At 36.6% G+C, this 12650-nt stretch overlaps 1 protein-coding gene across 1 annotated transcript; it reads right to left on the bottom strand.

The window, feature by feature from the left end:
* Positions 1 to 9538: 9538 nt before the first annotated feature.
* LOC107911531 (protein ACCELERATED CELL DEATH 6) lies at positions 9539 to 11607 on the bottom strand. The gene is made up of 3 exons (XM_016839364.2): positions 10758 to 11607; positions 10211 to 10671; positions 9539 to 10097 (listed from the first exon to the last, which is right to left on the bottom strand). The coding sequence occupies exons 1-3, from the start codon at positions 11476 to 11478 to the stop codon at positions 9654 to 9656; spliced, it is 1626 nt and encodes a 541-aa protein (XP_016694853.2). The 5' UTR covers positions 11479 to 11607; the 3' UTR covers positions 9539 to 9653.
* Positions 11608 to 12650: the final 1043 nt, after the last annotated feature.

Below are 12650 nucleotides of genomic sequence, written 5' to 3'. Positions count from 1 at the left end.
TCTATTGTTAGTCAAGTCATAATAGAATGAGTTTGTTGGTTTGACTAGTAAAGTGTTAACTTGCCTTGTGGTTTTGTGTTTGAGTCCCCGTGTGAGCGTGAATATTAATTTTTGCTTCAGTTGTATGATAAAGTTCGGTGGTAGTGAAATTCTGAGTAGTAAGGGAAGTTAAGATATGTGTTAAATTTTGATTTATTTTGATTTTATTTTATTTTTCCCAAAAATTCTCCTTTTTCTAACTTTCTTCTGCTCTCCCTCTGTCAAAAACTCTCTTTCTTTTCTTTTAGTTTTTGTCATGATTTTCCATTCAAATTGTGATGCTTCGAAATTTGAATCTCTTCGTGCGACTAGGTAAGTAGAGGTAGTGAGATTTTACACGGGTTACTGGCGATTGTTAAAGTTGATCTAAGTCGATGTTGTCTTTCGTTAGTATTAATTTGTGGATTATTGGTAGCAGTGAATCGTGAGGAACGAAACTCTCCTCCTACAGAAACATAATCGGGATTGTTCGGGAAGTTGGGTAAGTGGCGAATACTTGAGTTTCACTGTAGTTTTTTTTTTGGTTTAATTGAGGATTAAGGACTGATTTTAGGGCTTGTATTGTCAATTTTTAGGTTTTGGTGGTCTCGAGATTGTTTTACATAAAAACTGAACCAGGTGTGTAATGAAATCACGAGAAATCAAGGTTCGATGAAAGTTGAAAAAGTGGCCTGTTGATGCCACACAACCGTGTGACGAGAGTATGTGTGGCAGTGTGACCGGCTGTTTCGGGCGTGTGGGCCCAAATTTCTAAAATTTTCCTTAGGGTCGCACACGTCGTCCCGATCAACTGTGGGCCTTTCATAGGGTCAGTAAGGGCAAAACAAACCCTAATGCATGATATCTGCTATTTTGATAGACTAATTTGAGTAATTAGAAGTTGATATGTATGATTTGACTATTTCATAATAACATGTATGATATTTGTATATGAGGATGCGGGACATGTTAGTTCTGTTATATTTGTTATCTGTTATCTATATCTGTGTATGGGGTGGGATTTGTATATGTGGAGGAAGTGTTCTGTGAGGCAACATGTTGCTGATATACTAGCAGCTTGACTGCAAACTGTTCTTGATAAGTGTTATAAAGACATTATGTGGTGTGTAGGGATGTGTGGGTGTTTTATACCCCACATGGTGTGTTAGGATGGTCAGAGATGGTGTGTAGAGGATAGGGGTAGGACTTTGCATATCTGTATGTTTCTGATAATCCGGTTATGATATTATATGATTCTATTAAGGACTTATGCCTGTATCTGATCTATTATATGAGAAATCTGAGTTTATGTGTAAGCATGTCTCTGTTAAGTTACACATTGAGTTTTTGAAAACTCACATCTGTTTGTCTACTTTATTCAAGTAATCTTCAGACATAGGTGGGTCGGTGCGACGGAGGCTCAGCGATGACCACTAGTATGGAAACTATCCTTTAATTATTGGTTTTATTTTAATTTTTGGTTTTTGTTGAGAGTTTTGTAATTTTGGGACTCTCCGTCCTTTTTTATTTCTTTTGGTTTTTGATGTTGTTTTTGGTTTGATTATGTTTTCTGCAATGTACAACAGACGCTTTTTTTTTAAATAACGGTTTTACACAAACAAACATTTTGGGAAACACAAACTTGGTTTTCGACATATAATGACACTTAAGATTTCTGCAGCGAATTAAGTTTTTCTTAAAGAACAAAATATCAATGGTTTTAGTAAAGAAAATGTTAAATGGATATATTTTATAAAATAAGGACTCTTTTCTAGTAACATACTGTACGAGTTGTTTTTTTCATGTAAAGATCGGTTTCAAAACTCTTCTTCGTAACATTTCAGATTCGGCCATAACGTTCAGGCGGGGTTTAGGGGTGTTATAGAGATTGTGAAGCAATCTAAATTACAACTGCTCATAACAAGGTTTAAAACTCTAAAAATGGAGGATAATGAAACAATTGACAAGTTCTATTCCAAATTGTGTGATTTGATCTTTTCTAAAGAAATTCAACATCAAAGTCACAATCATTGGAGAAGCCAAATATATTGATAATATGTGAATTGATGGGTTAATTGGATTTCTACAAACCTATGAGATCAATCTAGATGAAATAAAAAGAAAATTGAAGCGGAGGAAAAAAGGGTGTTTCCTTACAAGTGACAGAAGTAATGTCCACTAATCATAACACTACTATAGAAGAGTTGCAAGAGTAGATAACCCTTTTATCTCAAAACTTAAAAAAAGTTTTTAAATACAGATCAAAATGAAGCCAAAGGTTTGTTGGGTATGGGTCCCACTATGTGGGAAAAACTCATATTTTCTGCCACAATGTTTTGCCTTCTTTTTGGTTTTGTCAAAAGCCAATTTTTTTGGCCTTTTAACGTGGGAGTGGGCAGCATTCTTAATTGAGAGCAAAAATTCTCAATTACATCCAGAGAGAAACAGAGAGTGAGATTGAAGTAGAAAAATCAGTTTTTCAAGCTTGGTGCAGCAGTGATCAACTCCTCGATCGAAGGTCCATCCGTGGTTCGATTGAGCTGATTTTTGGACAGCAGCTAGGTGATAAGGTGTTCTTGACTTTGTACGGTCGGATTTTTCATCCGAGACTTGTAGCGTCAGAAATACCCATTTTTCAGCAGCTATGTTTTTGGTGATGTTTTCTCATTTTTCTCTCTTTTGCTAAAGATTACATATTGTTAGCCTTGTCGGAGTTGAATGCTTGTTGTAGGCTTGATATTGTGATCTTGTAGTCGAACATTTGATGATAGTAGAGCTCTTTATCGGACTCTAAAGTCCCGTGGTTTTTACCCTTAATTTAGAGGGATTTTCCACGTAAAAATATCGGTGTCTCTATTTATTTTTGTTGTGGTTGCATTAGTTGATTTGTGGTTGATTAAGGTTGCTAGAGAACATATCTTGTGCTATTGTGCTTGCCATAATTTTTGACAGGAGTTATAAGGAGAGAAAGAACACCGGTTGTGCTTTCGCTTTGTTTCGGTTGTTCGGTTTCTTCCTAACAAACTGGTACCAGAGCTTGGTTATTGTGTCAGATAATTATGGAAATTAATACGAGCAAGATGATTATGTTGAATGGCACAAATTATCAACTTTGGCGGAATAAAATGAAGGACTTGTTGTTTGTGAAGGCTTTGCATCTTCCGGTCTTTACTACTCAAAAACCCGATTTGAAAAGTGATGAAGAATGGGAATTTGAGCATCAACAAGTGTGTGGCTTTATTCGGCAATTTGTTGAAGAAAATGTTTACAACCACATTGATCAGGAGACACATACTCGAACATTGTGGGAGAAGCTTGAAAGCTTGTATGCTTCGAGGTCGGGCAATAACAAGTTATTTTTGCTGAAGAAAATGATGGCGCTGAAATATAAAGAAGGAATGTCTATAGCTGACCATGTTAGTGAATTTCAGAGTATGATGAATCAGTTGCTTGGTATGGGTGTCAAATTTGATGACGAGATTTTAGGACTTTGGTTGCTTGCTACTCTACCAGACTCTTGGGAGACCTTTCGAGTCTCACTCATTAATTCTGCCCCACAGGGTATTATTACTTTGGATTTGGCTAAGAGTGGTGTGTTGAATGAAGAGGTTAGAAGAAGATCTCAGGGTTCTACATCATAGTCCGAGGTGTTGGTTATCGAGAACAGGGGGAGAAACAGAGACAAAGATGGAAAGGGTAGAGATAAAAGCCGAAGCAAGTCAAGATCGAGATACAAGAATCTTGAGTGTCATCATTGTGGTAAGAAAGGTCATATCAAGAAATATTGCTTCAAGTGGAAGAAAGAGAACAAAGGTGGTGGTGATAAACATGATCGGAATGACGATGAAAAATCCGAGCGTGTTGCTACTGTTACTCGTGAAAATCTATTAGTTATTTGTGATGAGAATTTGGTCAACCTAGCATGCGACGAGACTAGTTGGGTGATTGATACTGGTGCATCACTTCATGTCACGTCGAGGAAGGAATTCTTCACATCTTATACTCCTGGTGATTTTGGGGTATTGAAGATGGGTAATGATGGTTTGGTTTCGGTTATTGGTATGGGAGATGTTAGCTTGGTGAGTAACAATGGAACAAAGTTAACTCTCAAGGATGTCAGACATGCACCGGATGTCCGTTTGAATTTGATTTCTGCAGGAAAGCTTGATGATGAGGGATTCTGTAACACCTTCAGTGAAGGGCAGTGGAAGTTGACTAAAGGCTCATTGGTTGTGGCTCGAGGAAAGAAGAGCTCAAATTTGTACTTGATGCAAGCTTTGACTTCTCGAGAGACGGTGAATGTGACACTGAATGACAACTCAACTGAGTTGTGGCATAAACGACTCAGTCACATGAGTGAGAAGGGGCTTAGCTGTTTAGCGAAGAAGAATCAACTTTCGGGTTTAAAGAATGCTACACTGAAGAATTGTGCTCATTGTCTAGCAGGAAAGCAGAAAAGAGTTTCATTTAGAAGCCATCCTCCTCATAGGAAATCAGAGTTGCTAGAGTTGGTCCATTCAGATGTTTGTGGTCCGATAAAAGTAAGATCACATGGTGGTGCACTTTACTTTGTGACTTTCACTGATGATTGTTCAAGAAAGCTATGGGTTTACACTTTGAAGTCTAAAAATCAAGTCTTTGAGGTGTTTAAACAGTTTCAAGCATCAGTTGAAAGGGAAACTGGGAAAAATTTGAAGTGCATTCGTACTGATAATGGTGGCGAGTACACAGGGTCGTTTCATGAGTATTGTCTGCGACAGGGAATCAGACATCAGAGAACACCACCAAAGACTCCACAGTTAAATGGGTTAGCTGAAAGAATGAACCGAACATTGATTGAGAGAGTCAGATGTTTGTTGTCAGATGCAAAGTTACCAAGATCGTTTTGGGCTGAAGCTTTGAATACAGTGACACATGTGATAAATCTGTCTCCTAGTGTTCCTTTGAAAGGTGATGTGCCAAATAGAGTTTGGTTTGGTAAAGACGTGTCATATGATCACCTACGTGTGTTCGGTTGTAAAGCATTTGTTCATGTTCCAAAGGATGAAAGATCCAAGTTGGATGCCAAGGCTCGACAATGCATTTTTATTGGTTATGGTCTAGATGGTGAGTTTGGTTATAGACTCTATGATCCAGTTCAGAAGAAACTCGTGAGAAGCAGAGATGTTGTCTTCATTGAGGATCAGACCATTGATGACATTGATAAGACAGAGAAAGTGGATTCACAAGGTAGTGGTGACTTGATCGATGTGAATCCGGTTCCCCTAGACTCTTCACCAGATCCTATCCTGGATGATGTGCATGGTGATGTTAGTGGTGACCATCAGACTATAGGTGACTTTGATACTCCCATGGATGATGTTGTGAATGATCAACAACAAGCACCTATAGCTCCACCAGCAGTTCCACTTCGAAGGTCTTCCAGAGATCGACGATCTTCTGTCAGCTATTCTCCTGATGAATATGTTCTTTTGACTGACGGGGGAGAACCTGAATGTTATGAAGAGGTTATGGAGAGTGAATGCAAATATCAGTGGGTTGAAGCGATGAAAGACGAACTTCAATCCTTGCATGAGAACCATACTTTTGAATTGGTGAAACTGCCTAAGGGCAAAAGAGCTTTGAAGAATCGGTGGGTTTACAGGTTGAAGCAAGAAGAGAAGTCTTCATCTCCACGATACAAAGCTAGATTGGTCGTCAAGGGTTATACTCAGAAAAAGGGGGTTGATTTTGAAGAAATATTTTCTCCGGTTGTGAAGATGTCCTCTATCAGAACTATACTGAGTTTGGCAGCTTGTTATGACCTAGAGGTTGAACAAATGGATGTGAAAACTGCTTTTCTTCATGGTAACTTGGAAAAAGAGCTTTACATGGAGCAGCCAGAGGGTTTTGTTGCACAAGGGAAAGTGGACTATGTGTGCAGATTGAAGAAGAGTTTGTATGGTTTGAAGCAAGCTCCAAGGCAATGGTACAAGAAGTTTGAGTCTGTTATGGGGGAGCAAGGCTACAAGAAGACTACTTCTGATCATTGTGTGTTTGTTAAGAGATTCTCTGGTGATGATTTTATTATTCTTTTGCTCTATGTTGATGATATGCTTATTGTTGGTCAGAATGCTTCTAGAATTGAGAAGTTGAAACAAGAATTGAGTAAATCCTTTACAATGAAGGATTTGGGGCCAGCAAAGCAAATTCTTGGCATAAGACTGACACGTGATAGAAAGGCCAAGAAATTATGGTTATCACAAGAGAGGTACATTGAGAAAGTACTTCAAAGGTTTAGTATGGACAAAGCTAAAGCGGTGAATACTCCCTTTGCTATGCACTTTAGATTGAGTGTTAAGCATAGTCCTTCCACAGAAAAGGAGAAGGAAGAGATGCAGAAAATTCCTTACTCTTCAGCCGTGGGTAGTTTGATGTACGCAATGGTTTGCACGAGACCAGACTTGGCTTATGCCGTTGGTACAGTTAGTCGGTTTCTTTCTAATCCAGGTAGAGAGCATTGGAATGCAGTGAAGTGGATTATGAGATATCTTCGTGGCACTTCCAACATGAAACTTTGTTTCGGCAATGAGAAACCTGTTCTTGTTGGGTATACAGATTCAGACATGGCCGGAGACATTGACTCGAGGAGATCTACTTCAGGTTACTTAATCACTTATGCAGGGGGAGCTGTGGCATGGCAATCGAGACTGCAAAAGTGTGTTGCATTGTCCACCACCGAATCAGAGTTCATTGCAGCAACCGAAGCGTGTAAGGAGATGCTTTGGATGAAGAAGTTTGTGCATGAGCTTGGTTTTACTCAGGAGAAGTATGTCCTGTACTGTGATAGCCAGAGTGCTATTCATCTTGGTAAGAACTCAACTTTTCATGCTAGATCTAAGCATATTGATGTGAAGTACCATTGGATACGAGATGTTCTTGAAGCTAAGCTGTTAGAGCTTGAGAAGATACACACTAATGATAATGGTGCTGATATGTTGACGAAGGCCTTACAAAGAGGAAAGTTTGAAGCATGTTGTTTGACCTCCAGCATGGAGGCATTCTCCACATAGTTGGAGGGGGAGATTTGTTGGGTATGGGTCCCACTATGTGGGAAAAACCCATATTTTCTGCCACAATGTTTTGCCTTCTTTTTGGTTTTGTCAAAAGCCAATTTTTTTGGCCTTTTAACGTGGGAGTGGGCAGCATTCTTAATTGAGAGCAAAAATTCTCAATTACATCCAGAGAGAAACAGAGAGTGAGATTGAAGTAGAAAAATCAGTTTTTCAAGCTTGGTGCAGCAGTGATCAACTCCTCGATCGAAGGTCCATCCGTGGTTCGATTGAGCTGATTTTTGGACAGCAGCTAGGTGATAAGGTGTTCTTGACTTTGTACGGTCGGATTTTTCATCCGAGACTTGTAGCGTCGGAAATACCCATTTTTCAGCAGCTACGTTTTTGGTGATGTTCTCTCATTTTTCTCTCTTTTGCTAAAGATTACATATTGTTAGCCTTGTCGGAGTTGAATGCTTGTTGTAGGCTTGATATTGTGATCTTGTAGTCGAACATTTGATGATAGTAGAGCTCTTTATCGGACTCTAAAGTCCTGTGGTTTTTACCCTTAATTTAGAGGGATTTTCCACGTAAAAATATCGGTGTCTCTATTTATTTTTGTTGTGGTTGCATTAGTTGATTTGTGGTTGATTAAGGTTGCTAGAGAACATATCTTGTGCTATTGTGCTTGCCATAATTTTTGACAGGAGTTATAAGGAGAGAAAGAACACCGGTTGTGCTTTCGCTTTGTTTCGGTTGTTCGGTTTCTTCCTAACAAGGTTTAAGAAGTTCAAAAATGCTCAACAAGGAAGATCCAAGAGAGTCGTTAGACTATGGAGACCTATAAAAATGAAATTAATTTAAACATATAAACTAATAGAAAACAACAAGCAAAATTATACCCACATATATAGATATTAGTGATAATTATATTCCTTAAGTAAGAACCATTAAGGTAAATAAAAAAAGGGTTTTATAAAATAAAAAACTAAATTCAAATTAAAAACTGAACCAAAGAAAGTAATTTTACCCAAAGGTAAAATCTACAATTGATTTTTAAGTTCGATCATCGATGTAATGATATCTTCAATGTGTTTAATAAATTAGTTCTAGTTGATGACTCAATACTAGCAAACCTGAGCAATTGTAATTATAACAGAAGATGCATGAATACCAAAGAACAAAGAAGAATTAAAGTGCAAATCATGTCTCACAAATTTATTGAATCAAACTTTGATTGACCTTAAACTAGAAAAAAAAATTAAAAAATCATAAAGAAAATAAAACGCAAAAACAAAATAAAGCTAAGGTGACTAGGTCTAGGTCTCTCCTCAATTTTAACCTAATAATGTATGTTGATAAGGCAAAGATAATATAATACAGAAAATGCAAAAATTTACCTATTTACATAAAGCAGATTGTTTCAAGATTTCTTAGCAACTTTCACGTCAAACTTTCAGGCTATTTTTGGATGCATTCTTGAGGTTTTGGTGCTTGATTTGTGAAGTAGTTTTAGTTAGATATTTTAATTCCCTATGATCACTATATTATGGGCTCAAAATAGAGATTTGTAGTTTAAGTTATGGTCGAAATGCTAAAATTACAATGTTGAAAGTCCAATTCGTAAAAACTTTGAATTTTTTTTAATCTCATTGTCTTTATTATAATGTAACTAATTTTTAATTATAACCGAGAGTTAATTGCAACATCTTTATTATTCTTTGATATTTAATAAATTTTACTTTATTTGAAATTGTATGTGTATCAACTAATAAATTTATATTGATTTCAATTAAATGGAGATTATTAATATTAAAGTAATATTTCTTCAAAGAGGTAACATTGACATTAGGAATTGGAAACATATTGTAATCAACGATAAAATAATATCCTCTTAATATAGTAATCAAAAATAGTCCAATGCAGAATGAAAAAGAAGGCAGGGCATATGAGATATGAAACAATGACAAGTCCGTGGGAAGGTTTTAAGACCACATAACTGTTGTTCCAATAGGGTCGGAAGCGTGTAAATTATTGTACTAAAAAATCACACAAAGTTTAATTTCCAGGGAAGAGAGGTGGATCACAAGGATCTCTTAAATACCAAGTCTTTCCTTAGTCAGAATATTCCTTCTAACGTAATTTAATAGCACAATTAAATACTACTATTATACCCTCAAATATTGAAAGAAAAATAGGACAAAAAGAACATAAGAGTTTTAACGAGGTTCAGTAAATTATACCTACGTCCTCGGGCACTAACACCAGATGATAACTTTACTATCTCCAAAATATTACAAACAAATAGAATTCTTTAAGAATTCTCAAATGGGAGAAGAGAGAAAACTAAGAGAGAAAGATTGGTTGGGATGATGTAAATGAGAAATGGTTAGGCCTATTTATAGTTGAGGTTCAGGGACTAACTTGCAAATGGCCTAAAAATTAGGGACCAAAATTGCAATTATCCCATTCAACTTTAACTTGCCTACCATTTTTTTCTTTCGGTGCCACTTGCACCTCTCATTTTTTTGACTTTTCAACACCCTTTTAATTTGTCTTTTCAACAATCTCCACCTTGAAGATTTGATTAGGATAATCACATCTTCAATAACTGCCTGTGCTGAAAGCAATCATCATCGCGACTGTTGCATAGCCAAGAAGCCCAGAAACAACTTTAGTTCGATGTAAAATTGTTTCACGCCAAAAATTAAATCTTGATAATAGATTATCCAGAACCCGAAAGTAGATGCAGAGGGCAGAAACAGAATAAATAAAGGCCAATGCGTTTGTTACAACAAATACTTTAAAGGCTGCCTCATGAATCAAAAAGGGAGTGCCTTGCTTTGACCCTTTTTCACTCTCCAAACCACCAGGAACAGTTATTGCCGCTGCGAAGGTGACGGTGGCTATAAGTGCTGCCACTATTAAATGAGTATTTCTTATAGCCGCCAATCTTTTTGTAGAAACATTTGGTAAGCGAAACTTACAAACGGGTTCCTCTGCCACTTGATCGTTCTCCAATTCTTCCAACAATTCTTTGATTTGCTTCTGTCATGCCACCCACATTAACCGATTGTATTGTAGGTTTATTAAATATGTTAATTCAAAACTTAAATATTAATAAAACCATAGCCATGGAAATGCAATATATACACACACACCTGTTTATGATGTTGTTTCATAGATCGAAGTGTATTATAAACTTCTTGAGGTGTGACTCCAAAGGCACCTTCCAACTCCATTAGATTTCTAACTGATCCATATACAATCTCAGCACCACCACGCTTAAAAACAGAACTCCCAAATCGAAAGACAGAGTCTCTAAAAGCCGCATAATGAAGTAAATTCAAACCATAGTTGTCCACTTTTTCGCAACAATCTGGACATAAAGAGAGAATCTTTGAACATGTTCCAAGATAGCCTTGCCTGGCTGCCATAAGAAGGGGTGTCATCCCCCTCTTTTTATCACCTATATAGGCAGCTGATATATCCCATTTTAACAGTTCTTCCACAACTGAGAATCTAGAACCCAAGTGTGCAGCATAATGAAGAGGCGTGTGCCCATCTTCATCTCTTTCCTTTGTCAAATTCCCCTTCTTCTCTAATATTATCCTTATTGCCTCTAAGTCCAAGCAAAAAAAATGTCAATAGACCTGTTCTTTATTTATTTCAAATTAAAAGAAAAATGGAACTAACTCAACGACATACCTGCATCTCTAGCCATAGCTGCTGCATGCAAAACTGTTCTACCGTGGGGGCCACCAAGAGCTGCTGATTTCAATTTATCTAATAGTATACTCAGCATGCCTCCGTCTCCTCTCCTAGCAGCTATGTAAAGTGGAGTCTCCTGTTTTTTATTGGCAGAATACGGAAAATCAGGGTCTTCAAACTCCAACAATGCTTTTACCACTTCAACATTGCCACATCGTGCTGCTTCATGTAAAGCCGTGTTGGATTCCTGATCCGTAATCCTCAGCATCCACCTCACTGCATTTACTTGATCCATTCCCAGCTTCTCTAAATCTCCATCTCTAGCTTTTGCACAAGACTTGATTAGAAGTTTCACAATAGCAGAATGTCCATACCTTGCTGCAACGTGCAAAGGAGTTTGGCCTTTAGCATTCGTTTGGAGTAGCATTGACGGACACTTGCTGAGAATTTGTTCGATAAAATCCGATCTTCTTTCTCCTCTTATAATAGTAATTAAATCACGCATAGGCGGAGAGAAGCATCCATATAGTAAGGGGAAGAATTTGATTATTGAGAGAAATATGTTAAAAAGCAAGGTAGCATTCTCCTGGGTTGCCAAGTTAAGATGGAGCACGTTGTCATGGTTTGGGGTCTTTAGCGACTCAAGCTGAAGCCCGTGCTTATTATTGAATTCTTCAATGTTGCCTTCTACTGCTGCCTTATACAACGAAGCATCCATGTGAGTGATGTTCTGTTCAGGTCTTCAGGTCCCATTTTTGTTGATCTATTTCTTCCTGGATAACACCAAACAAAATTGAATTAATTAGCTTGAAACATTCGAAGCTCAAGAAAAAAGTACTGCAAAATCAGAAATTTACCAAATGCCATACCAGCTAGTTGCAAATCCTGCATTCAAGTCAACTACAAATGACAACTATATATAGTTGAACACTTTAGTAATAGTAATAGTAATAGTCATATAGGGTTAGAAGTGAGGTCAATAAAGCAGGAGTTTTTTATGGTGAAATTTGGGTTTAAGGAAACTGCAAAGAAGGAGAAGAATGGAAGAAAATGAGCTCTCCAGCTCTTTTTGGTGAAGTCAATACTTTTTCTCGAAAATGGAAAGAAATAAATATCAAAATCATGTATTAATTTTAATTTAATTTGTAATATGGACATAAATTTTAATTTGTTTAATTATATAAACGAATTTTAATTTTAATTAAATTTCGTAAACCATTAATAATGTAACTATTATGACATAATTTAAAATTCACCTTTTTTATACAAACAATTTATTTATCAAACATGTAAATAATTAGATTTATATATTTTTAAATATTTACAAGGGAAACAAAACCAAAATGTGCTACTAGAATATAAAATAATTGTATGGACGAGAAACCCAAGAAAAGTCAAGAAATTGTGTGGAAGCCGCCTTTCTCTTTGGCTTTGGTCGTTGCTGCATGGCTGCCGCACTCCTCTTCTTTTCCTCTGTTAAATTAATTCGAAGTTGCATCACAAATTTAGTTTTGTATGCAAAATACAACTTTCATTAGTCGGTAATCTAAATACATGACTTATAATCTATAGAATTACGAAGAGAGAGAATTTTATATAAAAATTATTATGTTGTCTAAAATCTAATAAGAAGAGATAATTTATCTTAATTGCCGGAATAGGATTAACTTTCAAGTAAAGAGAGAGATGTGTTAATATGAACTAATAATACAGTAGACTTGACACAAAATGAATTAGGCTTAAATCCCTTTAAAAATTAATTTACTTTTGGAATTCACTATGTCCTTATTCTACCTCAATCCTAAGCATACTAGCTTAAAAATAGTGGAAATGATTATTTGGTCGAGAGTTAGAATCGTTGAGACATCAAATATAATAGATTGGAAAGCT

Source organism: Gossypium hirsutum, chromosome D04, assembly GCF_007990345.1.
Source record: "Gossypium hirsutum isolate 1008001.06 chromosome D04, Gossypium_hirsutum_v2.1, whole genome shotgun sequence".
Taxonomy (NCBI): Eukaryota; Viridiplantae; Streptophyta; class Magnoliopsida; order Malvales; family Malvaceae; genus Gossypium; species Gossypium hirsutum.
The sequence above is the reverse complement of the archived record's forward strand: the minus strand, read 5'-3'. Positions and strand labels throughout refer to the sequence as shown.

Coding starts and splice junctions, on each gene's coding strand:
- LOC107911531 (XM_016839364.2), bottom strand. CDS start 11,478: ATGGATGCTTCGTTGTATAAGGCAGCAGTAGAAGGCAACATTGAAGAA. Junction 10,672..10,757: donor AGCTATGGCTAGAGATGCAG/GTATGTCGTTGA, acceptor GCTTGGACTTAG/AGGCAATAAGGATAATATTA. Junction 10,098..10,210: donor TGAAACAACATCATAAACAG/GTGTGTGTGTAT, acceptor GTGGCATGACAG/AAGCAAATCAAAGAATTGTT.